Source organism: Exophiala viscosa (assembly GCF_022695815.1).
Source record: "Exophiala viscosa unplaced genomic scaffold EDD37scaffold_11, whole genome shotgun sequence".
NCBI lineage: Eukaryota > Fungi > Ascomycota > Eurotiomycetes > Chaetothyriales > Herpotrichiellaceae > Exophiala > Exophiala viscosa.
The window spans coordinates 1,096,760-1,124,084 of record NW_026944363.1 but is presented as its reverse complement, the minus strand read 5'-3'; the positions used below and the strand labels follow the sequence as shown (position 1 = coordinate 1,124,084).

The 27,325-nt window shown below is 51.8% G+C and overlaps 9 protein-coding genes across 9 annotated transcripts; 5 read left to right on the top strand and 4 right to left on the bottom strand.

The window, feature by feature from the left end:
* Positions 1 to 513: 513 nt before the first annotated feature.
* Positions 514 to 4,278, bottom strand: EDD37DRAFT_673959 (U2 snRNP component prp10; the record flags this gene model as incomplete). Its single annotated transcript, XM_062819493.1, has 2 exons — positions 4,182 to 4,278; positions 514 to 4,130 (listed from the first exon to the last, which is right to left on the bottom strand). The coding sequence occupies exons 1-2, from the start codon at positions 4,189 to 4,191 to the stop codon at positions 514 to 516; spliced, it is 3,627 nt and encodes a 1,208-aa protein (XP_062667093.1). The 5' UTR covers positions 4,192 to 4,278.
* Positions 4,279 to 4,711: 433 nt separating this feature from the next.
* On the top strand, positions 4,712 to 9,203 carry EDD37DRAFT_659558 (ras p21 protein activator 1; the record flags this gene model as incomplete). The annotated part of the gene is made up of 3 exons (XM_062819046.1): positions 4,712 to 4,741; positions 5,479 to 8,251; positions 8,299 to 9,203. 3 exons carry the CDS (start codon positions 4,712 to 4,714, stop codon positions 9,201 to 9,203), a joined length of 3,708 nt encoding a protein of 1,235 aa, XP_062667092.1.
* Positions 9,204 to 10,334: 1,131 nt separating this feature from the next.
* On the top strand, positions 10,335 to 13,451 carry EDD37DRAFT_568797 (S-adenosyl-L-methionine-dependent methyltransferase; the record flags this gene model as incomplete). Its single annotated transcript, XM_062814200.1, has 1 exon — positions 10,335 to 13,451. One exon carries the CDS (start codon positions 10,335 to 10,337, stop codon positions 13,449 to 13,451), a length of 3,117 nt encoding a protein of 1,038 aa, XP_062667091.1.
* Positions 13,452 to 13,825: 374 nt separating this feature from the next.
* Positions 13,826 to 15,178, bottom strand: EDD37DRAFT_653497 (uncharacterized protein; the record flags this gene model as incomplete). Its single annotated transcript, XM_062818581.1, has 1 exon — positions 13,826 to 15,178. The coding sequence occupies one exon, from the start codon at positions 15,176 to 15,178 to the stop codon at positions 13,826 to 13,828; it is 1,353 nt and encodes a 450-aa protein (XP_062667090.1).
* A 214-nt stretch (positions 15,179 to 15,392) lies between these two features.
* On the top strand, positions 15,393 to 18,089 carry EDD37DRAFT_640017 (uncharacterized protein). Its single transcript, XM_062817212.1, has 3 exons — positions 15,393 to 16,145; positions 16,196 to 16,317; positions 16,366 to 18,089. The coding sequence occupies exons 1-3, from the start codon at positions 15,854 to 15,856 to the stop codon at positions 17,761 to 17,763; spliced, it is 1,812 nt and encodes a 603-aa protein (XP_062667089.1). The 5' UTR covers positions 15,393 to 15,853; the 3' UTR covers positions 17,764 to 18,089.
* A 25-nt stretch (positions 18,090 to 18,114) lies between these two features.
* On the top strand, positions 18,115 to 19,839 carry EDD37DRAFT_149335 (peptide chain release factor RF-1). Its single transcript, XM_062809655.1, has 3 exons — positions 18,115 to 18,418; positions 18,493 to 18,677; positions 18,733 to 19,839. The coding sequence occupies exons 1-3, from the start codon at positions 18,319 to 18,321 to the stop codon at positions 19,753 to 19,755; spliced, it is 1,308 nt and encodes a 435-aa protein (XP_062667088.1). The 5' UTR covers positions 18,115 to 18,318; the 3' UTR covers positions 19,756 to 19,839.
* Positions 19,840 to 19,978: 139 nt separating this feature from the next.
* Positions 19,979 to 21,768, bottom strand: EDD37DRAFT_149327 (eukaryotic translation initiation factor 3 subunit E). Its single transcript, XM_062809654.1, has 2 exons — positions 20,470 to 21,768; positions 19,979 to 20,419 (listed from the first exon to the last, which is right to left on the bottom strand). Exons 1-2 carry the CDS (start codon positions 21,561 to 21,563, stop codon positions 20,203 to 20,205), a joined length of 1,311 nt encoding a protein of 436 aa, XP_062667087.1. The 5' UTR covers positions 21,564 to 21,768; the 3' UTR covers positions 19,979 to 20,202.
* An 89-nt stretch (positions 21,769 to 21,857) lies between these two features.
* EDD37DRAFT_640011 (mitochondrial large subunit ribosomal protein-domain-containing protein) lies at positions 21,858 to 23,032 on the top strand. The gene is made up of 2 exons (XM_062817211.1): positions 21,858 to 22,161; positions 22,221 to 23,032. The coding sequence occupies exons 1-2, from the start codon at positions 21,999 to 22,001 to the stop codon at positions 22,622 to 22,624; spliced, it is 567 nt and encodes a 188-aa protein (XP_062667086.1). The 5' UTR covers positions 21,858 to 21,998; the 3' UTR covers positions 22,625 to 23,032.
* On the bottom strand, positions 22,941 to 26,487 carry EDD37DRAFT_148587 (uncharacterized protein). The gene has a single exon (XM_062809648.1). It carries the CDS (start codon positions 26,185 to 26,187, stop codon positions 23,257 to 23,259), a length of 2,931 nt encoding a protein of 976 aa, XP_062667085.1. The 5' UTR covers positions 26,188 to 26,487; the 3' UTR covers positions 22,941 to 23,256.
* Positions 26,488 to 27,325: the final 838 nt, after the last annotated feature.

Here is a 27,325-nt window from a genome sequence, read left to right as displayed (position 1 = left end):
ATGGCTAATTCCTACTACAACGCCGTCTTCAATACCTTTCGGCGCTCGAAGAACCAATTTCTATATGTCGTGCCACCGCTTGTCGTAGCCTATCTGTTGATGGATTGGGCGGAGAAGAGGTAACGTCTCCAGCACCCCTGGGATCAAGTACTTGTTGGACCTTTTTGGGCCTGCCCAACAACTACAACAGTGACTCTTGCCACCCTACTGACGATGTCGTCGCAGGAATGCATACCTGAGCTCGAAACCGGGACGAATGGCGACTAAGGCGGACGGTGGGTAATCAGACCTTGGACATTCAATACCACTACCTCGAACACCATGTCCCCTCATGCATAGGAGGCATTCGATAAAATATACGCAATAGAAGGATAAATCGGATTTGAGACTGAAAGAGAAGAAGACAGCGCCTGCAAATGCATCTTTTGATAGCCTATCAACACAATCGTAGAAGTCTGTGGTATCCCCAAAAGCACCTCATTGTAAATGCAACGATTTCAGCATTCCTGCCCATTAAAGTGTAATGTACAGCTCATCTCTCGGCAGCCCTTCATCCCTCATGTCCGGATAATAAGGCACCATACTGTCCGCACTATGCACATAGGCATCATTGTACAACCTCCAGTACGGCGTGCGGACCTTGCGAGCAGGATGGAAAAGACCAGCCCAGACATAATTCATGACGATACCCGTGCCCACAGCCATACGAATAGCCTCGATGGCCTCGATGATCCGATCGATCACATGAGGACTCGTCTCGAATAAATTGGGGTACAGCAGATTGAGCAAGTGCACCATGGCATCCTCGCAGCCAAGCCCGACGACGCCCAAAGCAACGTGCTTGACCACACTCGCCGCCGTCTGTCTGTGGACCTGGTCGCGATCGATCAGGGCGTCCTCGAGAAGTGGCGTCACGGCATAGACATAGTCCTTCGCCATTTCGCCGATATACTCGAACAAGAACGACAAGGACTTGAGCACGCCGTTCTGCACATTGAGTTCTGGCACGCGATACTCGTTCATCAGCGCAGGCAGCACAGTGAATGGCGCGCAGGTTTCAGCAACAATGCCAATCGCGACGGCCGTGCACACACGGGACTGCCGCTCCTGGACGCGCAGGTTGTTGAGCAGTGTGGCGAGAACGTCCTGCGGCCCGATGGCCTTGGCAATGAAGCCGAACGTGTTGTTGGCGGCGCGGCGGATACCCTTCTTGTGCGCCTTGAGCATGTCGAGCAGCTCAAAGCAGATGCGCATCCATTCTCTTGCATTGACGGACTCAGGACCACGGTCGGCGATACGGCCGACTAAGTCAATCGTGTTCTCCTGGACCTTTTCGTGTCGATTTCGCAGAATTGGTGTCAGACGAGGCAGGAGGTCTTTGATGGGCGGCTGCATCTGGTTGATGCCGACGACTGTCACAATGCCACGAAGGGCGCCGAGTATTGACCCCAGAACCTCGGGATACTCTTCGCCTAGGTATTCGTAGAGAACGATGCCGAGCTTGCCCATCAGCGCGTCTTCCCCGCACTGTTTCATGACCATGGCAATGCGCGAGATCAGGTCTGCGGCCTGTTGTCGGACAGTGGGTGTTTTGTTGTTGAGCCGCCATAGGATGGTGCTGACAATTTGTGGGAGGTATGGTTTGCAGCGAGTGCCCAGGGCATTGACGACAGTGCCAAAGCCATTGAGCATGACGATGTCCTCGATTCCTTGTTCCTGGAAGGCATATAGAATGCCATCGACAAGTCTTTCCTCGAGACGTTCGTTGATGTCAGCAGCACCTAACGAGGCGATGACCTTTTCAATGGTTTCGACCGTCATTTTCCGGTAGGCTTCGCTCTCGTCCTTGAGGTTGTTGACGATACGGCTGACGATTTCGCTCACGCCGACTTTTTGACCCAGGTCGACGGTAGTCTCAACGACTTGCCGATAATTTCTCTTGTCGAGGGCCATTCGCCGGACCCAAAAACTCTTGAAGAATTCTGCAAGGACGTGCTCTTTCAAATACCCTGCCGTAACGCCATCGGTGCTTGCACACTGAGATACGACTTTCAGCACGACCTTCTTCATCTCTTCATCCGGAGATGCGAATTCACGTAACAGTATCTCCATAATTTGGCTTGTGTAGTAGTTTGCGTACTCCTCGTCCATGAGAGGGATGATATAGCCGACCGCTTTCAAGAATCCAGCCAGACCTTTGCCGCGCTGCTTGCGAGCTCCTGTCCAAAGGGGGTTGAGGATATCGTCAAAACTTTCAATGCCGTATGGGTTTGCTGCCTCTGCCAGTGCAGCGATGGCTAGAGATGTCACCGTCCGGACTTTGGCCTGCTCGTCGCTAAGATTGTCCGCAATACAGTCCACCAAGCCTTTCAAATGAGGGAGAATAGCGCAACCCATCAAGATTGGAATTTGTTGCACAATTTTGACACCGGTATGCCTGGCCTGCCACGACTTCTTGCTCCGACACACTGCTCGCAGGAAAGGCAAAAGCGCTGGGATGCCCAATGCTGATGCCACCACAGCGAACGCTCTTGCGGTTGTGTTGCGGACGTACTCATCAACATGATCAATATCAGGTCGCATAGTACTGATCATATGTGCCAGGCCAGCTGCCTTGGCAAGATTCGAAATGATCTCGCGACCTTCAACGCGAGCATAGTAGTCCTGGTCAATGAGGAGAGGCTCGATAACGACCAATATCTTATGAACATAAGGCCTGATCAAATCATCCAGCTTATACAGGACACGGTCGATAACCTTAACCAGCAAATGCCGTTCTTGGTCTTCGAGGGATTTTTCCATAAGTAGAGGAAGGATCTGGTTGAATAAAGGCCCCGCGCCAAATTGTCGTGCATTGTCGGTCAGTTGCCGAAGAGCCGTCTTACGCATTGGCGGTGTGCCATTCTTGACTTTGAGCAGCAGACGCATGATTTTGCGCTCCTTGAGTTCATCCACTGACATGGCGTTCTCGTCAGCTCCGTCAACCAATTTTCCAAAGTAAGCCATGTCTTCTGCCTTGAAAAACTGGAGGTCGCCAACACCAGGGATCTCAGTAGGAAGTTGTTTGCCCATGCTTCTGGGGTTTTCAGGTTCTTGCATCATGAAACCACCAATACCTGTTGAGCTGCTTGCGGCAGACGGTGTAGCCGCGACTTTCCTAGCCACAGATCTGACAGGTGCATAACCGGGAGGAGGCTCGAGAATTGTATAGCCTTCCGTTGGAAGCATCATATCAAGCTCCTCATCTGACCAAACACCATTTCTCCCAGTAACATCGGTTCCAAAGCCTGCCTCCGAAGATGCAACCACAGCACCGCCAGCCGGTGTCGCTGACGACAATGCCGGCGCTTGATCCCATCTGGACCGTTTCGCTGGGGCGGGCGCCCCATCTGGCGCTGGAGCTTGATCCCATCTCGAACGCTTTTTAGCTTCGGCACTATCGGGTGCAGGAGTGTCTTCGTTCGAAACGTCCCAGCGCTTCCTTCGCTTTCGACCCGTCGCTTCGACCGTTGATCCGGCATCTGCGTTCTCCTTGTCTGTGTCTTCTTTTAGAGATGGTTGATGTTCAGCGACATCGTCACCGTTCACCTGCTTTTCAGCGATCAGCTTTTGGACTCGTTCCTCCTCACGTTCCAGCTCTTGCAGCTGCATGACCTCTCGATATGTGGCACCTTCAGTGACCTCGGCATGTTTGTTGGCCGCAAAGGGATCGGCTCGTGTGGGCGTGAGTGGGCCTCGCTCAAATCTTCGCTTCTGATAATCAGTCTCACGATCTGCTATCCTGGCAGACTTCTCACGTCCAAGCAGGATGTCTTCCTCTTCCACACCGTTTCCGCTTGCGAACTCGTTCATCTGGTCTTTTGTTGCCGTGTACTGCCCGATCAACCTCCGACCGTCATCGGCATCGGGCATTTCGTCGTCCTCGCCATCCGCCGGGAGTGAGGTGTGATAACCGGCGAATTTGTCTGCGCCATTGGTCTCGTAAAGCGTTGTGTCAAATGTCTCAGTCAAAGACACCTTGGTCGACGAGTCAGTGCGCTGACTAGATGGATCGAAGGTCTTTGAACCTTTCTTGCCAGCAGCCTGAGCATTGCGCTCTGCCTGCAAGCGTCGAACAGTATCGAAGTCAGCTTCGTAGATAGTTAGCTTTGGTCGCCAAAAAAGTCTTGGGATGTCCTTACCGTCCGACATGATTCCTGTCGAGGCGACTCCGATGACCCAGTTACAAGGGCGAAGTTGCGAAGATCGATGGATGGTGTACAAGATTATCTCCCATCGTCTGCAAGTAGAAGTACGACTCTGAGGAGGGCAAAACTTTATTTGTAACAGGTCATGTGACGTCTATCTTGGCACATTTGAAGACTTTGGCATATGGTCTATGAGCTGCAAAGGCAGATACTGTGGTAGATTGCTACGGTCGTCTAGCTGTTCTATCTCACTGACTCACGGGGTTGGTCAAGTCTTTTACTGGACTCACGAGGATATCTCAGAATGACGAGGCTGGCGGACGACATTTGCTCTAACAAAGTCTTGCATTGCTCCCACAGTCGCTTGCCCCGGAAGGAATCGTGATGGCCTCGATTTGCGTTGAAGATCGCATCCGTCAATAGGAGTGTTAGCAGACTGCCTTTGATGTTGAGCAAGTCCGTAGGTGTCATGTCCTGGTTTCTAGGCCATGTATACAGGTTTTCTAGTCTGGACGGCCCCCTCGATGGCACTATCACGAAAGACAAGCAGGACGGTCACGACGGTGAAATGCCCGTGAATGGGTTCGGCGTAGCGCAGTGTTAACCCCACACCATGAAAACATGGATCCTCCAGGAGGGCCACCAGCGACGACAGCAAATGTGCATTAGCTCCTGTATAACTAAGATAACTACCCATACATCGTCCACCCACATCGTGGGCCAGGCTTATCCAGTCAACGGACCCCCAACCGCTGCCACCATCGACGGCGAAGACTCACACATTCTTTCGTCACAATTCCTCGAAGCACACGTTCCTGCATAAGGCTCTCCTCCATTTCGTTGCAGTGACTCCCTGCGTCCATCGAGTCGGTTCCCAACTTTGCGCCTTTTCTCATTCTGAACCGGTCTAGTTCGGTAACCGTCGCAGTCAATCTGTTGGGCATTCCGCATCAGCAATTGCCATTCCCTGATTCGATCGGCCTGCGTAGACGCTCTCGTTCGATTGTCGAGTTGGAAGTGCGCGTTGATTTCCCTGGTTGTTCAAGGCTACTTTGATTCAGGATTGTGCGCAAATGCCGGTTAGCCTGGATAATAATCTGCTCGGAGCCTGTGGAAGGATTTCGGAAGATCATAAAAATGCCGGCTGTGTTCGGTATCGGGAAAGAATAAGACATTGTGCGTGGTGACAAGTGAACACTATCTCAGCGCACCTGGCGTTCGCGACAGAGGGTACATTAGGTCAACAAAGATGTCGACTGAGAGGAATGGGGCTAAAGACACCACTGCCCAGTCGCGGTCAAGACCACAGAATGTTCAGCGTCGGTCGAGCCGGCATACCTCCTCGCAGGACCGGCATGGCAGAGTATTCGAAGACCATGCGCAGAGCGCGATCCGTGCGGTAACCCCAGATTCTGGAGCGCACACAAACGTCGGCAATGATCCCACCGATGGCAATCATGTGCATTCGTTGGTGTTGCACTCCTCGCGAAGTAGGAACTCAACAAGGAGGCAGCGTGAGACGCCTGCATCGACCTCCAATAATGAAACAATAAGCGCAAGCGGAGGGAAAAGGCGGCATCAGGCCAGATCGAACACGAAGGACGACTTCCCCTTGGACACCTCTCCAGGCTCGTTCATAACGAAAACACGGAAGAGACTTGGTTCAATAGCGACAGGTCCTCAAAGCGCCCACCGCGAAGAGGAGGCTTTCGGATCAATTGGTTTTCCTTCTGTGGTCGCCAGCCCCGACATCTCGGAACAGCACGACCTTCGAAATCCTCAGAAAACACCGCGTCGACCATTCTCACCGAAGGACATGTTTGGCGTTGGCGGTAGCGGTCCGCGATCGCCGAAGCTACTAGACATCGATTCGGCAAGAATTCTGCACCTGATGAAGACTACTTGTGGTCGAATGCATGGAATCCTCTTTTACAGACCCCTACACACTTCGGCTTGGGCATCAGCCTATTGTGCCATTAATGTTGCGCCCGGCAGCCTTGTCTGCCAGACAAAGGGTGAGGTTTCACAGGCTACGACACTCATTTCTGATCTCAGGGGCTGCACGGTCAGGACCCATTATGACCACGAGACTCAGAGTACGTATCTGAGTGTCTTGGTGGCTTCTTCAGGAACCGGATATCAGTTGCGGCCACCAGTCCCCGAGACATTCGACTCTTGGCTCGCAGCGCTGCTCTGCTGGCAACCGCTGAGACCAAAGGGAATCCACAACAAAATGACCAAACCTCAGCTAATTGGCATGACCGACAAGAAGCCAGTGTCTCAAAGAAGACTTTCAGATACTAATACCACGAAAAGCACAGCCATTGTGAAAGTCGGGAAAATGCTTTTATGGGACGGCCCTCTACCGTCAGGATCTCAAATAGCATCCTCCCCAACAAGCCTTGACCACTCGAAGGCCGAAGAAGACTGTCTTTGGCGCAGGGTGAGCTGTACTCTGCACGAAAATGGTACATTCAGACTTCTCGCAGACGAGGAGCCTACAGTACTGTCAGCGACGCCATTGTCGCAGCTAGCCCGGTGTGCCATTCAGAGGCTCGATGAAAGCGTTCTTCGAAGGCCTCACTGTATTGCTATCTATCCTCAGTACCAAGTTCAAACCACTCTTGTGAGATTAACGAGGCCGATGGTCCTAGGTATGGAATCGAACGTCGCCCTGGAAGCATGGTTTGTGCTCCTGCGTGCCCTCACAGTACCAGAGCTGTATGGTCCAGAGCATCCGGTGGACGTTTTTCCCCAGATAATGCCTGCTGAAACGAAAAATGGGACGCCACAATTTGTGCACGGTATGTTTCGTATCGAACGCTCTCTCTCTGTGAAAATTACAGAAGCAAAGTTTGCGCAAAGTTTCGCTCCACAGGTTCTTCAGGAACAGCCCAAGATCAAAACGAAATCCGACAAGGTGCACACAGGCAAAGAGGCCGTCTACGCCGAAGTCATACTCGGGACAGATCTGCGTGCGCGCACAGCTACCAGGACTGGTGCAAACTCTGCGTTCTGGGCTGAAGAGTTCAAGATAGAGGACATTCCAGCCACTCTATCGAAGATGACACTTGCAATTAAGCTGGAAAATCCAGCCGAGAAAGAGTGGACTATGGTTGCCAACAGTCTGTACGATATCTCAGCCGAGGCTGGGTATCTATCCGGCCTGGGCGGTCTCGAAATCTCCTCTCATGACCCAATTTTTGGGAGAGTTGATGTGCCAATTGATGATTTGGAGCATGCCGGTGTCATCGACAAATGGTGGCCGTTACTTGACAACAATGAGCACTCAGTAGGAACACTACTGGCCAGATTGTCATTGGAAGAGACTGTGATACTCATGGAAGAAGAGTACAAGGAGCTCGCATTGCTTCTGCAGAATTTTTCCAACGGTCTTACGACACAGATTGGTCAATTACTCGGACCTGACTTACGCCATCTGTCAGATATACTGTTGGACATCTTCCAGGCTTCGGGAAAAGCTGGCGAATGGATCAACAACCTTATCGAGGAAGAGATTGATGGCATCTACAGAGATACTCCGCCTATGCGGATGAGGTTTAGTGGCCGTATACATTCGAACGATTCTTATGAATCGTCCGAACAACGAGAGCTGCTGGTTCGTGATCTGAGTCGGTCGGCAACCATGGAGGCCAACCTACTGTTTCGTGGCAACTCATTGGTGACCAAGGCCCTTGACGCCCATATGCGCAGACTCGGCAAGGACTATCTAGAAGAAGTACTAGGCGACAAACTGCGCAAAATCATCCAGCGGGATCCCGATTGTGAAGTGGACCCCAACAGAGTCAGGTCACCAGAACAACTTGAAAAGAATTGGGCAAATCTTCTGTTTCTCACCAGCACGATATGGAAGTCGATTTTTGTCTCTGCAGCACGTTGCCCCCTGAGCTTGCGACTCATATTCCGTCACATACGGTCTTGTGCGGAAGATCGATATGGCTCTTTTATCAGAACGGTCAAGTATACTAGCGTGTCCGGGTTTTTCTTTCTTCGCTTCTTCTGTCCAGCGATACTCAACCCGAAACTGTTCGGCCTCATTCAAGGTAAATCCCTTGCCTCGATTATGAAAATCGGCTAACGTGCCTGCCAGATATGCCTCCTGACCGCACCAAAAGATCGTTCACCTTGATAGCGAAGTCCCTAAATGTACTGGCTAATTTGGCCAAATTTGGGACCAAGGAACCGTGGATGGAGCCTATGAACAAATTTCTGACAGCTGCGACCGGCGAATTCAAAAGCTTCATTGACGAGATTTGCGTGGTCAGCGGGTCTCACATGACAACAGCACATCTTGAGCCTCAATTCGCAGCACCAAACCAGATCAAGAGCCGCCTTCCACCGTTATCGAGAGAAGGCCTACCGAGCTTGCCATTCCTTCTGGACCAACCAAAGCTCTTGGCACAGCTTGTGGAATTATGGGTGGCTCATGCGCCTGTGACCCCTGAAGAAGCATCTGACGATGAAAATGTCCGCACTTTCCATGCACTTTGTATCGAGCTGCATGAGAAGAGCAGAGAGTGCCTCAAAGCTGCGGAGCAAGCGGAACGGCCGGAGGAGAACTCAGAAGGCGCATGGGAGCAGCTCCTGAGTGATCAACAAGGAAACCTGTCGCCCAACAATATCTTCGAAGAGAATCTCCCCAGATCTCAGGCGGAGTCAGAGATGACAGCATTACCGCAGACGGCTGATGCTGTGCGGGAGGAGGACTATAAACACACCGACATGTCACCTGCCATTGGTGAGGGAAATGACACACCATCAAGCTCGGCGTCCATTGCCTGGGATCGGCGAATACCCTACCCGCATCGGCCCACAGAAGCCGCAGCAAGGACAGATTCGACCAACTCGTCGACGGCCTCGATTGATATGACAGAAGAAGCTCGATCCAGACCTTTGCCTAGCAGCCGTGATGGACCGAGCAAGAACCGACTTCTTGAGCTCATGAGTTCCTCGTCGCGAAAGAAGGGCAAAACTGGGGAAGCGACATCATGGTAATTGACGACGCAAACGAGATATGATTAAGAAAAGAGCATGATTACGAAGTTACGTAGATACCTACCTACCTCCCTTACCTTACCTTGGCTATGCCTGTATATTTACACAACCGACGAGGTGTCCAACGCAATCCTATCATCAATTACTGGTCGTTCACACGTCACAGGTCACTCTGGAGTTCGTTGAAAGTCTCGGCACCTACCATATGATCCTCGACTGCTCCAATCCTTACTTTCACGTACCAGCGTTCTGTCAATGGATTGAACATGATAGCAGCATCCAATGCGACCTGGCGGTCAACAGTCGTCAGTCTGCACACGCTGCTTCCGCCGGCAGAATGATCTAGCCACCACGCCTCCAAATCACGGTAGGCCGCTGCTTACGAGCCATCGTCAACCTCACGACATTTCAACCATCAATTTCAATGTTATTTCATGATGCTATTGTACACCTCTGTCAGGCGGATTCATCTCACTCAAACCTCACCACCCTGACAAAGACGATTGGCATTGCTTTGACCATCATTGTCACTGCATGGCTATTTCGGTCCGCAATTAGCCTTGTCGTCAGTATTGTTGTCGGTGTTAGAGTCAACATGCACAATTTGCTCGACTTCAATAACGTGGACAGAGGGTGTCGGCAGTATAGCTTATACCGCCTTTGCGGTACCGCCCTCTCATCTCATCTCAGTGTACGAACAAACCAATCTTGCCATCTTCCTGCAACCTCTTCAGATCGACATCACTCTCCTAGATTGACTTCAATCTTCCACGTCCTACGGACGACCTGGACGACCGAGACAACCATACGACAAATCAGATTCATCTTCTTGTCTTTCCGTGCTTTCCCTCTGTCCTCTATCGCAGTATGACCCGTATCATCGACTTGACGCAAGATGATTCGGAGTCTGATGACGACCAGCCACGTCGGGGACTGCGACGCCGAAACATTGATATGATATCAACAGTCACTGGATATGCGGCCGAAATCAAGAAAGGCCCTCGGCTTGCTGTCTCTAAAGCAAAGTTCTTCGAAGCAGAGACCACCGATGACGATGAGGAAGTCGCAAGTGAATCAGCAGCATCGGCAATTGACAGTGACCTGGACGATACCGACAGCGATCAGGTTCGCATGCCTGCGACTCGACTCAGGCCGGGGACCAAGAGGAACCTTGTCGAAACCGGTGCGCTTCTTCCTGACGCTACAATTGAGGAGCGCATCGCCGCGTTAGCCAATGAGTTGCAGCGGCTCGAGTCGCCTGCAGACCTTGCTCTGCTATATCCTCCGCAGTTTTCAAACACATGGCAACCTGAGGAACCATACAGAAAAGAGAGAGACATCCTGGACGAGTTGATTGCTATGGAGGACCATAAGCCTGCAACTGAAGAGAAGGACTTCCTAGAGTTTCATCTTGGAGATTTCTGCGTGTATTGCTCCCCAGGGCACCATCGAGGGTGTGAAGGTCAATACGAAAGTTTACTGACTGTCGCCGCGGAAAGTCAACATTTGCCTGTGAAGGACGCGCACAAACACAAGCTGCATTGGCTCCTGGATGGTGTTCTTGAGCACAAGGGAACTCAACGACGTATCATGGGGGCCCAGATTATCGATGTCAGCATCGGCGGATTTGAGGACCTTGGAGAGCACAGCACAGATGGTCTGATATGGATAATGACACTCGAGGGCAGCAGACGGGGCTATTGGTACCGTCTCACAACCCCTACAGCACCCTACAGGAAGTATTGGGCAGACTTCGTTTGGTTGAGTCGATTTTGCAAGTACTTTATCGACTACCTTTTCGACTCCTCCACAAGAGAAATATGTCTCCTCGACTTCAAGACCAATTTCTGGGAATGGCTTCGAAAGCTACACGGCGACAAAGTCAATGGATGGCATTCACAATGTGCCTTCAAAAAGGGTTCGGACTACCGTAGCCGAGTACTACGACATGCGCAATTCCTCTGGAACCAAGCATATTCTTTATATGGAGCGGACCACGCCAAGTTGACATATTCCATCTGGGATGAGATCAATGCTGGCCACTTTACCCATGATAAACAGGGGAGTTCCACAACTGAAAAGACTATTGTTACGGCAAATGTTGCTTACACATTCCTCAAAATATTCCCACATTGGAAGACACAGTTCGACCTCCTGGAGGTTGTACGTCCATGTGCCGAGGTCGAAGCCTACAGACAACAGAGATTAAAGGGCTGGGACTTCCCTGACAAATTCGGCCATCAACAACGCAGTGAATTCATGGGTGAGGAGCAGATCTCAAAGGCTGCTTTGATCCTCGAACAAGCACTTCCAGACAGGCCTGTTCGAGCACAAACAACCGACGAGCTCCTACGGAAAGTTGTCATCGTCCGCATCAAGTCCGAGAATTCGCAATACGAGCTCCGATATGCGTGGGTCCGGGCAGTGTCATGGTCTTTGAAAACAATTAACGTTGTCTGGTTAGCATTGCCAACCGACACTATCTGTGGATCTATGGATGATGGTACATTTTATGCCATCGGTAATGAGCTGTTCTTCACCGACGAGTGTAATTGTGTCGAAGTTATGGCCGAAGACATCGTTAAGGTTATCGACGCTTCAGTATTCGCGGACCACGCTCAAGGACGTTCAGAGATCTTTGTCCACTGTCTATATCGAACAAAGGAAGAAGTTTTCGTCAATGCAGTCGAGGAGAATCTTACGTGTCGATGTCGCTCTTCGAAGCGTGCACCGTTCACTAAGAAGAAGCAACCAGAATCTCCAACAACCCACGCTGCTCAGCAGCCTCGCACAAAACTCAAGGTCCTCAGCTTATTCAGTGGATGCGGGCTCTTAGACCATGCTTTCTGTGCGCCTGGCTATGCCCAAACCGACATCGCGATTGAACACTGCGAAGTTGCTATTCGGAGTTACAGAGCAAATGACGAACAGAACCACACACGCTGTGTGCTTGGTTCAGTCAACGAACAATTTCTGAAGTACTTGCGAGGAGACGAGTGTATAGGACAGATTGACTGCATTACCGCCGGCTGCCCGTGTCAGGGCTTCAGCTCCCTCAACGCCCACAAGCACAACCTCAAAGGCCAGAAGAACTGCTCCTTACTTGCACATACATTGTCGTGGGTGGAAATATTCATGCCTGCGTACATGGTCATTGAAAATGTGCCAAGAATGGACAGTGGACGGCCAAATGCTTGTGCTCAGGCAATGTGTCATCTTGTGGCTCTCGGATATCAAGTTCGGAAGATGTTATGTGAGGTCTCGGGCCTTGGAGGCGCTTCAAAACGTAAGAGGATTATCATTATTGCCGCAGCCCCTGGCGTGGTTTTGCCTAATGCCATCCCGAACACTTATGGTGATGGTAAGTCGCAGATGGCTATCAGAACATCTTCTCAGGCGATGAGTGGTCTCCCAGCATTGCATAACGACACTGTCATCAACATTGCGGATCCCGATCACGTTCCACTACAGCGATTAGGAGTTGATTTCCGCCAAGGAGTCAACTTCCGCAGTCTTGTGCAGCATATCCCTACTAAACCGAACAATATGTCACTCACAAAGACCTACAATAAGGGCGGCCTTTCCCTCTCACAGCGAAATTGGTACAAGACCCTCCATAGGTTCAAGCGTAGAAAGGATTCGACGTGCCTGACGCGAATCAATTCCGACAAGCCATTTCAGACGATCTGTACTAAGATAGGTCCTATGTGCGCAAAGTTCAGCGGCGTGATTATACATCCCTTCGAGGATCGCACAATCTCGCTCAAGGAGGCACGTCTGGCAATGGATGTTCCGGACTGGTTTTTACTAGTCGGTTCCATTAGCGACCAATTCAAGATGCTTGGTAATGGAGTACCGTGGGTTCTTGGTGCGGCGATCGGTCGTGCCGTGGGCAAGTCCTGGGTTGCAAGCCTGGAACGACGCGCGAATCGTGCCATCGGACACGTTGCAAAGAGGCAGGGGCAGGACATTGGGAACGCTACGCAGAAGTTTGACGGTGTGTACGTGTCTGCGAATTCAAGACGGGTCAGACATGTGGTTCCTGACGACGAGGAGGAAGTTCGCTCGTCTACAAAAGTAAAGCGGCCAAGACCCGTGGTCACTGATAGCGACAAGGGGAAACGTGGCTTGTTTGCAGGCATGAAGCGGACAAGACCTGTGATTCTAGATGATGATGACGATGACGAGAGTGACTCGTCTATGAAGATCATCGCGGCGAGACGTGAGAAGAAGCGTCCGCAGTGGTAGAGAGTACCGTCAACCAAATTCTGCTCATCCAAAGGAAGCTTTTGGCAGCGTAGGCTGCAAGGTCGAGCAATGCACAGAGTCAGTCAAAAAAAGAGAACTTCGTGCTGTGTCAATTTTACAATCAGCTGGATATTGCGACTGCGTAGTACCTTGTAGGTTGCCGCTGACTAGGTGCAGGACTAGCCATAGCCAGGCTGATGAACCTATGGGCCTTATGACTCAGGGCCTCGTTTGGCTTCGTCGCGTGGAAACTAGTGATATCGTTTGAACGGACGTGATAAGTAACATTACATTATATCGTCGAGATGTTTGGAGAGTAGTATCTCGGGGGGTATCATGGTACAGTAGTATACAGGATCAAGCAAGGGGACACTTCAACCCCGTCCAGCCTCAATCTCCCTCATATTGAGCCGTTTAGACACTACGCCCAACCAGTCCAGAATTCGCGGGAACCAAAACATCTGCTCATGCCTCTTCCACCACGCGCCGCCCCTGCTTCCCCTCACTGTACCAGTAGAAGCATCCAGCGACTGTTCTAGATCAGTCGCGCGCTCGTCCTCAATCAGTCGGAGAACACGGTACGTCTCCTCGTTCAGCTCGACGCCACCTCGCTCCATGTCCGATAGGAGGCTGTCGACCTCGCGGAGAGTCGAGCGCGTCTGCCATATTAGGGACATGAGGGAGTTGTAGAACTGAGGGCTCGCACCGAGGACGTATGATGTGTGTCCAAATGAGCGAATGCGTGGGAGGAGGTTATGCGCAAGTGGTGATGAAGGGAAGTGCTTGATGTATAGGCGTAGAGCGAGGAGAAGGGCTGATGGGTATACGTGGTGCAGAATAATGAGTTGGGATTGCTTGGGCCGGTCTTGTAGCTGGCCTGCGAGCGAAAAGATCTGAGATTCGCAGACGGACCACATGGCAAGGTCGCCACGTTGAGTAGTTGAGGTTGCTGCTGCCTGGAGAGCTGTAGCGATTTCACTTATATGTTTGCGCATGGCCTGTTGGGTGGGCTCGTCAATCCAGTCGACCTGTAGGCGCTCAGTAATGTCGGAATCCTGCTTCGGTTTTGGGTATAATTCTGCGGCTGGATGAACGGCCTGGCTGGAAGAGCGAGATGCCGGGAAAGGTGCGAACACGGCAGTCTGTGAACGCTCTGGAGTTTCGTCGAGTCGGTCTGGTTCTGGCTGCGATGAAAGCGTCTGTGACACCCTCTGCGCGGTCTCCACATTGGGTGATGCTTGTGGCATGGCCGCTGAAGGTTCAGGGGTGTCGGCTTGCTGGTGATGTGCGGCCTTTGGCCCCTGTTCGCCATGGTAGCCTCTGAGTGAAGACCTGAAGATGTCAAGGATACTTTCGACGTCGGTGTCATGAGCGTCGTCGTATGGTGATCGGTCGTTTACGCTCACTGGTTCGGACTGTTTTGGGTTCAGGCGCAGAATCGACTCAAAGGCCCTTCGCTCGGTAGTAGTAATAGTTGAGTCTATCCCTGTATCGAAAATCTCTGGGAGTGATTCGGGCGCTGCAGCTAAGCCACCTGCTTGTCGTGCTTTTTGCTTGAGGAAGGACTCTGCATTGTATGGCGATGGAGATATATTATCCTTGCTGGGAATGTCTTGTTGGCTTTGAGTAGCCAGATATCTTCGCGGTGATAGCCGGACTGTTGTACCGGGCCGACGAAGGATAGTCCTCGTCTGATACAAGAATGGCACCTCAATGCGGCCAGGCATGTTCGACCAGGTGAAGTATGAGGTATTCGACCAAGATGTTGGTGTGATCAACGACTGGAATGTCGACATGGAAATTTGATAGCACGTGACTGTAAAGGCCGAAGCGCGCGAGAACTCTACTCTCGGCTTAGATCGGCCTTGGCAACATGTCACGCGTCAAAGACAGATATTAGGTGCATGAGACGGACAGGGTGCCCTCTATCTAGGCGGTCCTGAGCCAACCATTGTAGGCTCCCTAGGCATCTCATCCCACTCGCTGCCTTTCCATTCCATCCCTCCTTTAACCGCACGCCCCACTATCTGCGGCCTCGTTGATAAAGACCATATCAAACACTCCCAGTCCTCTTTTCACCAACTCCCAACTCCGTTCCATAACCCCTCCACATCCTCTCCTGCGATAGCATACACATCCTCTATCACGAAAGCTTTACGGATCTTGCTCATTGCAGCTCATTGCGTGGAAGTGGCCGACTCCATCCCGGGTCTGCGCGGTCAAAGTGCCGCATGACTCGTGGCACACTCCATACCAATCCCCTCCAAGGGTAGTCTGACCTCTCTTGTGACAAGTTCAGGGACCGTGACACTCTTCATCGCAGCCTGCAAACAGACCTGCGTGGCACCGACTCACGACGCACACCAAAGACGCGCTCTACCGCAACCACTTCGTCCCCAACTATGGGCAGCGGCCTGCCTCGATCTAACGCCGACTCCCAAGGACCGTGGTACAATCATGACCAATACCCAACGATGAATCGAGGACATTCAAGCAGTGTTTCTTCCGCGATGCCTCTATCAATGGTGCAGGGACCAAACAGACAACGCAATGGGTTTGCGGCGAACGGAGAAAAGGCAGTCCCTGTGCCAGGTTCTGGCTCATACGGAAATGGCGTGGATAGAAAGAACAGCCTAGGAGGCACTCCGTCCTTATTCGACATGGCTAGAAGCCCTCCAAATGGATCGAACAAGAGTAAGTTCTGCCCCGAAGTCATGGTGGAAGAATGCTGAGAATCTTTCTAGATACCAAACATGTACCCTGTAAATTCTTCCGTCAGGGTGCTTGTCAAGCCGGCAGCGCCTGTCCTTTCTCCCACTCTCTCGATTCAACGGGTCATCAGGCACCTTGCAAGTATTTTATGAAGGTACTACCGCTCCTCACCATCGAGGTGCGTCGTTAATTCAGTGCTCAGGGGAACTGCAAATTCGGCGCAAAGTGTGCGCTGGCCCACTATCTTCCCGACGGACGACGTGTCAACCGAGCTGATCTTGACGCCGGCGTAGCCATGGCAGGTCGAGGCTATGGCTACGCAAATCGACAGGAACAATCGCCTTTCCCTCCCCAAGATCCAAGCCTTGGTGACCCGATGCTGAATCAACCCGGCTATGGGGCAGACTACTTTCCCGGACAAGCTTTCCCTCTGATGGACCCAGACGAAGGAGATGCATTTCACGATCGTTACAACCAATACCAAGGTCATTCAGCTCTCGACTCAGGAGTCAACTCACCGCCCACCTCACAGTTTGGCTCACCTCCGAACGACTATTTGTTCCCCAAATCGCCTGTCGAAAACCTAAGAACCGCTCTCAATGCACCACTACCACAATCTTTCGACGCCAATGGTGTCTCACATATAGCCCAATATGGCCCCTTTGGTCAATCGGTGCCTGACAAATTCGGCCTCCGTTCACCTGCATCCTCCTCGCTTTCAAGGCAGCTTGGCAGTCCTCCTGACTCGATTGTCAATGTTCGAAATGCTAATCTAGGTTCGAACTTACGGAACGCTTCTCCTCTAGCCATGTCTCCCCAGAACACGGAAGAATCTATCGGTCAGAGAATGATGCACTCGCAGCGACCGATAAAGACCAGAGGTCTTTCAGCCAGCGTCCCACGATCGAGCCTTTATCACGAATGGGAAGAAGGACTTGGGTTAGAGACCGAGTTGTTGCCAAACAGTCTTCACGACGAGGTGCTTACTCCACAGGAGAAGATGAGGCGGATGTCCAGGCCAGATCAGGAATTCGGTTCAAGAGACAATGCTCACGCATTGGCAATACCCAGTGGCAGCTCGAGCAAGGTTGGATCGCCACCTGCGGGTAGTCCTTCCAGGTTCAGCGCATTGTGGGCCGAGCAGCGCAAAGAAAAGGGAAGTGATAATCCCGTCCCAACAAATGTCGGTCACGTAGGCTCGCCTTTGCGAGGCGCCTGGATGCCTCAGGAATCCTCACAACCAGGTGGACAGGTATCTGGAATATCTCAAGCCATGGCGCGAATGCAATTGAACCGGACAGACTCGGGAGAATCCAACGGAGGACGAGTGCAGTCTAGCGGATTGAGACATTCATCTGCACCTATTGGTCGCTTGGATCGCGGCATATCCAGCCCAGGTCTGAGTTCCAAGAAGATTGACGAAGAAGTGGAAGGCGTTTTCTTCCCAATGGACGGCGACGACAAAAACACAGCATGGACGGGGCTATCGCCAAGACTGGCACCAGTACCGGAGAGATCAAATGGGATGGCACGCAGCAGACAAGACGATCTCACAGCTGGCGAAGGTGGAATCAAGTCAATGTGGACTTTTCAATCATGACAGATTGGATATCGTGCACCAACGATTCACAGCGACTGACGATTTACGATGGCGTCCAAAATGTACAGCTTCTCCTATACCGGCCAGAATATCCAATTTCGGCGGATGATGAGGACAAAAAATGCATACATAGCCGAGCATTGGAGTTTCACAGCATTACAACGATGGAGATGATTAATGGGACGCGGCTGGATAACTGCCAACAAAGCAAGGGACGGAGTATGTGCTTCTTGTCCTCCGCTATAGATACCTGCTACACTTTGGTGAATGCATTGAGTTAGACGTGGTCAGTAATCAAGATAGAAATGCAAGGCATGAAAGACCAATTAGTTTCCCCCCTACTTGCTGTACACAGAGAAAGACATGGATTCAGGGGGTTCTTGTGCAAGGCTGACAAGGCTGTCAGACTCGGAAGTCAATTGGGTCGTCAAACTTGCCTGTCCGCTATTCACTGGCAATCGTTCTTGAGCTTTTTGGAGAGCCAGTTCTATCCTCTCACACGACACTGATCATCTTGCTGCTTAGCATTGTCTTTCAGTCATCTTCCTCCGAGGCATGTTGAGTGGCAGCCGTAGCTGGCGCCTATACTCAAAATGCCTTGGACGTCCGCTACCCATGGTAGCTAGGCCTGGCTTTGCGAGGGTTCGCTTACAATGTATGTACTTAGCAGTCTTCTATCGAAGATGTTCCATTGTCCTAGGCAACTTACACTGACCCTCCTTCGCTCAGCTACATCCTCCGAACCGGAGTCCCAAGTCTCGCCAGTACTCCTTCATAGAGCGCGTGCAGTCGCTGCTGAGCATGCGCAATTGTCCGCCGCGAACGCGGACAATTATGATGTGTCCGTTGCGAAGAAGATTGGCGAACTCAGCACGGTCTGCACGGCACTGAAGGAATGGGACGATGCACAGAATGTATAATCACATACACAAGAAATGCAGGCAGAACAAGCACTAACAAACCGGACAGTCTCTCGAAGAACTCGAAAGTCTGCTAAACGATCCATCCTCCGATGCAGAGATACGCAGCCTCGCACAGTCAGACATGGAATCTACAGCAGCGTCGCTGCCGAAGATCACAGCACAGTTGAAGAACTCACTGGTCCCACCGCACCCGTTCGCCAACATGCCATGTATGATCGAAATTCACCCGGGCGCAGGAGGCAGCGAGGCATCCTTATTCGCCCACTCCCTACTAGACATGTACAAGGACTTTTGCGCGCGGAAGAGGTGGCCCACAACCCTGGCATCGTACACCGCCGACGAATCCGTCCCAGATGACGCCCTGACCGACGCCCTGCTCGAAGTCAACCACCCCGGCAGCTACGACATTCTGAGGTCCGAAGCCGGCGTGCACCGCGTCCAGCGCGTTCCCGCGACCGAAAAGAAGGGCCGCACACACACCTCCGCAGTGTCCGTCTTAGTACTGCCCAACTTGCCAGAATCCGGCGCCGAGTCGGCGCTCGACTACGAAGACCCCAACAGCGACTACTACATCGGCCCGCAGGACGTGCGGTCCGAGACGATGCGTGCGCGTGGCGCAGGAGGCCAGCACGTCAACAAGACGGACAGCGCGATACGATTGACACATATACCCACAGGCATCGTCGTGGCGATGCAGGACTCGCGCTCGCAGCACAAGAACCGCGAGAAGGCGTGGCAGCTTTTGCGCTCTAAAATCGCGCAGATCCGCCGCGAAGAGCGTGAGAATGAGGTCATTGCGTTACGACGCAGTGTCATGGGCGGAGTCGCAAGAACAGGCCGCGAGGATAAGGTGCGGACGTACAATTTCTCGCAAAACCGCGTGACGGACCATCGAACGGGCAAGGAGTCGTCGAATTTGCCGGCTGTCATGGCGGGTGAGGAACCCCTCGAGGAGATCATGGAGAGTGTCAAAGAGTGGATGAGCGAGAACGAGGTAAGGGGGTTATTGGCTGAGGAGGAGTTGAGAGCCAAACAAGACGATGGTGGAAATGGGAGTGGGAAGAAGTGAACACAACACGCGGAGAGCCACAAAAATGGTATTGGACATGCTGTTTTGCCATTTTTCCTTTCTCTATCCAGCTAAGTAGAGCTTTTGCGCTCTTTGGGCACTTTTTCGCCCCAACGGTGACTTTTGTCGTTGTGAGGGTGCGACTCCTGAATCCATCTCTCATGGGTATCATTGCTGTACAATAAGCACTAAGTCACCCATTCTCAGCTTTTCACATCCGTTCACAAGTCCGCGCACTGTGCAGATTGTCTCGCCGACTGTTTCGCCTGTGTCGCTTGCTGTGTGCGAGCGTTGACAGTAGAGATCATCTCTCATCCTCAGCGCAATTCTTCTTCCTCCTTCAGCAAAGCTCGATTTCAATCCGAGCAGTGGCTGGCCACGTTCATACGAGCATCTCCACTTGATTCCAGAGTGCATGGCGGTCGTGCATGAGGCTCACATGGTCCATTATGATTTGGCAACGGCAGCACTCAGCACCTGAGTACGGAAGAAACCGCCCTTGGTCTTCTCAATGACCTGCTGGTACACGCTCTGGGGAGGATGGTTCATGACGACCGTTCCAGCCTGGTAATCGATCTTTGCGTCGACCTTGGTGTCACGGATAAGATTGACGATCCATTTCTCGCCTTCACTAGAGGAGAGACCCAGTCGGGTAGATAGATCCCTGTTTTACAGGTCAGTACGATGCTCAACGGGAATTTCACAAAGACTTACTTGATGTCAATCCTCTGGTGGATCTTGCAGTAAGACTCGGAAATCAAGTGTCTTGCTGAATCCATGAACGAGTCGGTGGAAGAACTCAAGAAGAAGTCACCACGCAGGATTGCTTCCGCTTCAGAGAGTTTGCGCTGTGCGCCCTCGAAATCGAAGTCGACGTAGAGTGCCTTGATGAATTCTGTGACAGGATCTTGATACTCGTACACTTCCTGCTTGACGACCCGGACCAGATCTTTCAGTTGTTTCTGGTAGTTGTGCGAGTTGTTCATGCGGCCTCGGTTGGTGATGACGGCGGCGGCCAGATATCGCAGAATCCATGGGCAGACGGTCTGGATGGAGCTGATGTACGGAGGAGAGAAGTACAATTCTGTGAGTTTCTCACGGGCGGGTTCGTAGTTGAAGAACGGGAACAGAGCGTAGTGGACCAGGGACTCTCGAGCCGTGAGTTGCGCGCGCGGGTTGTTAAACAGCCGCGTCTCAATGTGCTCCTTCACCTTTTCCACTTCCTCCAGTGCAGCTTCCCACTCCTCACCCAATATCTCGCAGACAAGCTTGCCCCAGGTGGCTTTGACGACCTTGTCGTTGTCCGTAGACAAAACGCGGAAACGGTATAACAGGTCTGCCGCCTCGGGGTACAAGCCGCATTCGTATCTGAATCTGCCAAAGTCGTACAAGTTGTCGACCATCTGCTGAGTAACTCCGTGTGATTCTTCGAGGAATTTCAGGTTGGCAACTTTGTCGCTGCGCAATTGAGAGGTGACGGCTTCATCGTTGAGGAGGTTTGTGAGGTGTGCTGACTCTTCTTCGAAGGCGGCCAATTTGTTTAGTACCTCCTCTCTCTTTTTCGCATATTCGGTAGGTGTGTCTTCGGTCTTGTTTATTTCTTTGTAGAGATTTCCGACATAGTCGATCATGTTTGTGTTCTTGAGGAGGTTGTAGATGGCTTGTTTGAGATCATCGTAGCGTTCTTGCGAGATGTCTTCTGCGGAGAGCTGATGTTCAAGTAAAGGGAAGATGAGGTGTCGGTCCAAATGTTGAATGACCTTTGAGAGGAAGGCATATTCGCCTGTGGGATCGTCGTTGGCGCTCATATTGTCTTTGCCTTGGTTTTCACTTTCTTCTCTTTGGCCCAGCGCAAGTCGTCTTTCTCCAGCAACTCGATGTCGAGGGCGGCAAACTCTTCGTCAAGTTTTTTGAGGTTGGCGATGGTGAGACGGGGGCGATCAATGTCACAGGCGAAGATATACCCGGGGGTATCTTCGTTGGCGTCGTGTTCTGGGTGCCCACCATTCACATTTAACGCCTTTCTAGGCATTTTGATCGTGGGCGTATGTCGTATGAAAAGTGAGGTGTGGGGTGCCGCTAGGACAAAAAGCGTTAGCGCCATCACGGAAAACAGCGGAATTTGTGAAATTTGTGGCTTGGCGTTGCACCTCACTGCGCCTGGGGAGGACGCAGTTCACAACGGGGATGCTCATGTCCCTTGATCTTTGGCCGTCTGTCCCTTTCATCATACCACGACAACAATGAAGGCCCCCTCGACTCTATTGCTGCGCGCGCTACTGCGGCCTGGCCGGCCGCTGTGTCAAACCAGATCCAAATCCTACTGGATGCCCAGGGAGAAGTATGCGAAGATCACTGGACTCGACAAGCTACATCGAAGGCAGAAAGAAGGAATCCGGAGAGAACGTATGTAACACCCTACATGGCATGGATGTGCGGCCATGATTGCTGACACCGACGTACAGACGAAGCGAGCAGAATACGTGCCGAGAAGATGAAGTTCGATCCTACTGCTCAACCTGCGCCCATACCGCAACAGCCATCAACAGTCTCACCAATACTTGAGGCAATGACAACGGTGTCGAACCTGCCATTCAAGATTTCACGGACACCATCAGCAAATCTGCCAGTCTACGAAAGCGTCAAGTCCGGAGGATCAAAACACATTACGACCATACGAAAGATTACAGGCGACTTGGACCAGCTGGCCGGTCAGGTGCAGAAAGCGCTGGGTCTGGGTCAGCACATCGTGGACGTCCGGGGACGGCGGAAAGATACTGTGGCAATCAACCGGACTACGCGACAGGTTGTGGTACGCGGATGGAGAGGGCCTGAGATCAAGAAATGGGCCGAGATGGTTGGGTTTTGAAAACCCAGTAGGCAGGTCGTCGATCGCATCTTAAAGCTGGAATCGGGATACGGACTACGAAGGCCGATAAACGCTATATGATTGCACGGTAGGCATCTTCCAAACTCTCAGCAGACGAGGACGTCGCAAAGAACGTTGTGGTCGTCCGACTACATGTACAATAAGCCATTCGCATGGAGCATTTTTTTCAAGGTGTTGGCCTTAAAAGTCCATGGCACTGGCCAAAATTTGGCCAAAGGTCTGAGCCAACGCCTCAGTTGAGGTACGCTGAACACAGCTGGCTGTATCGGGTCCACAGAGAGAGCGTCGAGTCCTGCAAAGTCAGGAGTTCAAATTGACTCTTTGAAACGAAAGGAAACCATTCGAGATCATAATCTAGGCATTCAAATCCCAGTTGATACATAAAATACTTCTCCTCCTTTTCATCGTAGGCGCAAAAGGCTGCCATGTACCCAAACGTGGAAACCAAGCTCGCTCTTTACGCTCAACGGTTCTCATGATTCACCAATGACATAAACCACACTGGGTATCGCGTGAGGGCCCCTTTTCCTGCCCCTGCATTTTATGCGCAGCAACGATGTTCATGATGGTCCACTCTGATATATACATTCCAGGAGAGCGCGCCATCTCGTTCATTCCTCTAGTCCGGCATACACGCACAGTTGTCGCAGTATTCCCGGATCGATGTCCTTTTGTATCATTGCACCAAGCAAGCTTTCCTTTCTCGGCATAACGCCCAGCGGGACAATCGTCGAGCCCTCCGCGTCGACCGTTCGTGCCTTTTGAACCAGTATTTTCAACACTGCCAGGGCGCGATTGGAGATGGCTCCATATCCGTTGATGTCAACCTCAGGGTTGTTTCTACTGTTCTGCTGCTGATGACGCGGAGCCGTCTGGGTAGTCCGGTCTGCGCTGAGCAAACCAACCAGTCGTAGCAGGTTTCCAGCAAACCCGTCTTCGGAAGTCAACCATGACCGTGCTAATGTATGGTCCGAACCAGGGACGAGGGTAGCCAGTATTTCGGCCGCGAGCATTCCTTGGAGTAGAAAAGGTTTTCTGACCTCGATGATCGTTCTCGTGTGACTTGAACTGGCGGGGATGGGACAGATGGCCAAGCCAAATGTCCTCGTCAATAGCTCATGTGGCGGCGTTGCATGTGCATCGGCTGCAAAGATTGCTCTATAATAAGTCCGATTCGGCTCGTCGCGGGCTAGCAATTTCGCCAAGCTATCAACGGCGGAGGGTGTATATTTGTGTAAAGCTGGGCTGTACATGGTGAAGGACAGCTTTCCTGAAGAGCTTGACGTGGGTACAGGCGCTGGTGCGAATGCCAGCAGGAAATGAAGCACGCACAGTGCCTCTTCTTTTCCTGGCAGCTGGAGAGAAGTTGACAGATTGCTGAGATAGATGACCACATCTTTCATAAAGTCCAGGGCATTATAATTGTGGCGCAAGAACATTTCCGTCGTTCCCAAATATCGAATGACGGAGCTGAGCAATTTGAGGACTTCAGGCTGACCGAGTACTGTGAAATTTGCTTCGTAGAAGGAGAAGTTGCGAATGAGGGTGGTAATACATAGCAAGCGGTCCGCTGCTCGATCCAGATCGTAAGGGACCGTGCCAAACTCGGGTGCGTCTTGTAGACACTCATTTTCATATCGACAAGTACGAACCAGCTCTTCGTAGGAGGGCAGGAGCATTTCATCCGACACCTCCGTGGCATGTTCACTGAGGTAGTTGACCTGATCTTGAGCACAGTCAACCAAGGCATCCATAAGATCATCACACTCTACGAGTGATAGTTGTAATGCAGGTTCGGTTGACAGAGTCATGAGCGTGTCGAGTGCTAAACGAGTCTCTGCATGTAGCCCGGACTTGATTGACATGGTGATAGCATGTATGTCGATGATTCCCATTTCTCGTACAGTTGGTGCGACTGGTTTTAGATCTGCGATGTGCTGGCCGATCACAGCCATCTCTTCAACGTTTATCGGACCATGGAATCGACTTGGCGGTAGTGTTTCTGGTTTGAAAGGGTCTTCGATGGGTTTAGACAAAGGTTTACTATAGTCAGTTTCAGGGTCTGCTGATTTCTTGATGCTGGATTGTGGACGCTTTTGAGGCGTCTGAGCTGGTATTTCCGCTTGCATGCCATTCACTTGTTGGGGGTCAAAAGGCATAGCCATGTTTGGTTGATGTTGTGGTATAGTTGACATGTCTTGTGGTCCTTGCATATGCGGCGGCTGAATAAAGCCATTGGCTGGAGAGGGCTGCGCCTGAGGAGGAATCTGGCTTGTGGCAGAGACAGATCTTTGATGTCGAGGGTCTTGAGGAGTAGGCATGTCGCGGGGAGGTGACATCTGACTTTGGTTCTGATTCTGGACAGCAGCTTGTGCAGCCATTCTTTGTTTCTGTTGATTTACTTGCCATGCGGCTTCGTAAGGCGCCAGATTGTTATGCCAGTAGCCCTGCATTTCTTGAGCAGCTTGCATCTGTTGTTGCGGTGGAAAGCCAAATTGTTGAGCCACAACACCCCAATGATTCGTCTTCGAGATCCTTTGTGATCCTCCATTCTTTACAACGGCAGCATACAGACGCAATAGCTGTAGAGGTCTTCCACATATCACAGGATTCAAGTCGACCGCACGTCCAAGCGAAGCCATGAACGCTTGCAGTCCTCTAAGGAATTCTTCTGGATTATTTGGTTTTGGGGGCTGAAATGCTCCAGGCCCTTGAGGCATCTGCTGATTTGGCATGGGTTGCGCGGGCTTGTTCGGTACACCATTAATATTACGAGCCTGCGCCTGAGCTTGCATTTGCCGCGCTTGTGCTTGAAGTTGCATCTGGTAATTTCTTTGCGCTGCCGTCACGCCTGGATGTTGTTGATGTGGCATGTTGGCCTGGGGGTGCATACCCATCTGTGACATGCCGTTGCTCACGTTCGGGTTGAACTGAGCCGGATTGAACCCTGGCGGAAACGCACCATTCGGCACAAAGTTCTGGGCATTGTCATGTGGAGTTGCGCCTCGATTGCCATGGTCTGAAGGCGCTGGCGAAGCGTGCGGAGGCCCATGTTGCGGCGAAAAGGGACTAGGCGACGCTGTGGCGACGCGTTGATTACCCCCGGGTTGGTTGAATTGATTCAATTGTTGGATGGTGGGCGAAGGTGTCGCATTGGACGAAGTATGTAGGTGTTGAAAAGGTGTTGGAGTACTCGTCACCGGAGGCGCGCCATTAGCTTGCGGGTTGTACCCAGGAAAAGGACCTTGCCCGGGAGTTTGTGATCTTGAAATAGGCAATCCTCCTGGCGCCTGACGCGGCGATGTCCCTAAGCTATCATCTCTTGCTCTTTTTGAGGGTATTACTGAGTTTGTTTGATATACTGTGTTGAGAAAGGCAGGTGAGGCAGTGCGGCCGGCACCGTTGAGGAAGGCGGGATTTTGGAATTGAGCAGGATTTATGGTCTGGGGAGGCTGCAGGAAAGACATGCCAGCGTCCATTGTTGCCCCAAATCCAGCATTGTTATTCGGGTTCGAAGAGTGGTCGGGAAGCCAAGGGTTCATGGCTCGAAGGAGGTTCGGTCATCCATTGGCTATGTCAACACAAAGGGTCAGCGTCAAGCCATCAGTACGCGTCTCCATCCCGACGACATGCGCGCGCCAGGAGGTTTCAATGGTTCCAGCATAGGAAGCGCGTGTCTGAGAGATGGAAACATTGTTGGTGGAGATGATTGAAGCAACAGTTGGGCTGTGCTTGATGACAAGGAGAACGCGTCTGGTAGGTAGATAAAGCTGGAACGAGTGCTGGGATAAGGTGTCGTACAAAACACAGTGTATAGCAGCAGGCAATGGAGTCGAATAGCGCTACTTACCTGACTGGCAGAGATGTGAAGCGGAATCGTCAGAGCGCAGCAGTACCTATGCGAACCGAATCGGAATGTCGAGATTAGGGACGATTTTTCGGACTGAGGCTGGGGCGCCGAAAACGGTTTAGCTCGGCTTGTTCTGTGAGGGAGGAGAGAAGGTTAGCCACAAAAGAGGATTGGCAACAGAGGGGATCAAGAGTCCAACTCGCGTCTATCATTGGACCGTGCAACACGATCTCAACCAGATGTCTGATGGTAAACAAACAGACGCTAGTGGTGTATTCTGGGGACGGGTAAAATGGTGATAAGAGAGGATGGGATGATGATGTGGGTGGGCAAAAACCATGTGCTTTGGCTCTGCTGTGTTTCCGGCTGCCACGAACCGGCGGGAGAAGTGATAGCAAGAGGCAAATCCACTCTCAAACATAGGCCAGGGGGGTCTGAAGACAGGAGGGGCAAAAAAAGGTTCAAGAGCGACTTACCGTGAGCGTGATTAGAGGGCGACTTGATGCGTGTTTGATACGTGGTTGCGTTATGCTGGTGGTAGTGCTATTTGCGTGGGCACGGAACTGGGAAGGAAGACAACCAACAACTGAATGGCGACAAGCGGGGGGGCTGAAGGAACAAAATGCTGACTCCCAAAAAGAGCACAAAGATGCCTAGTAGCACCGAGGGGATAAGTAACAAGTATTGTATGGTCAGGTCAATCGGGAACTGGACCAGGTCAAAAATGTGAGTATGAGTGAAAAAAGAGGAGCCTAAACGGCCTGCAAGAGAGGGAACAGAAGAATCGACCGGGAGGGAGCAAGGACTGAGGACAGGCTGATGCTTCAGGT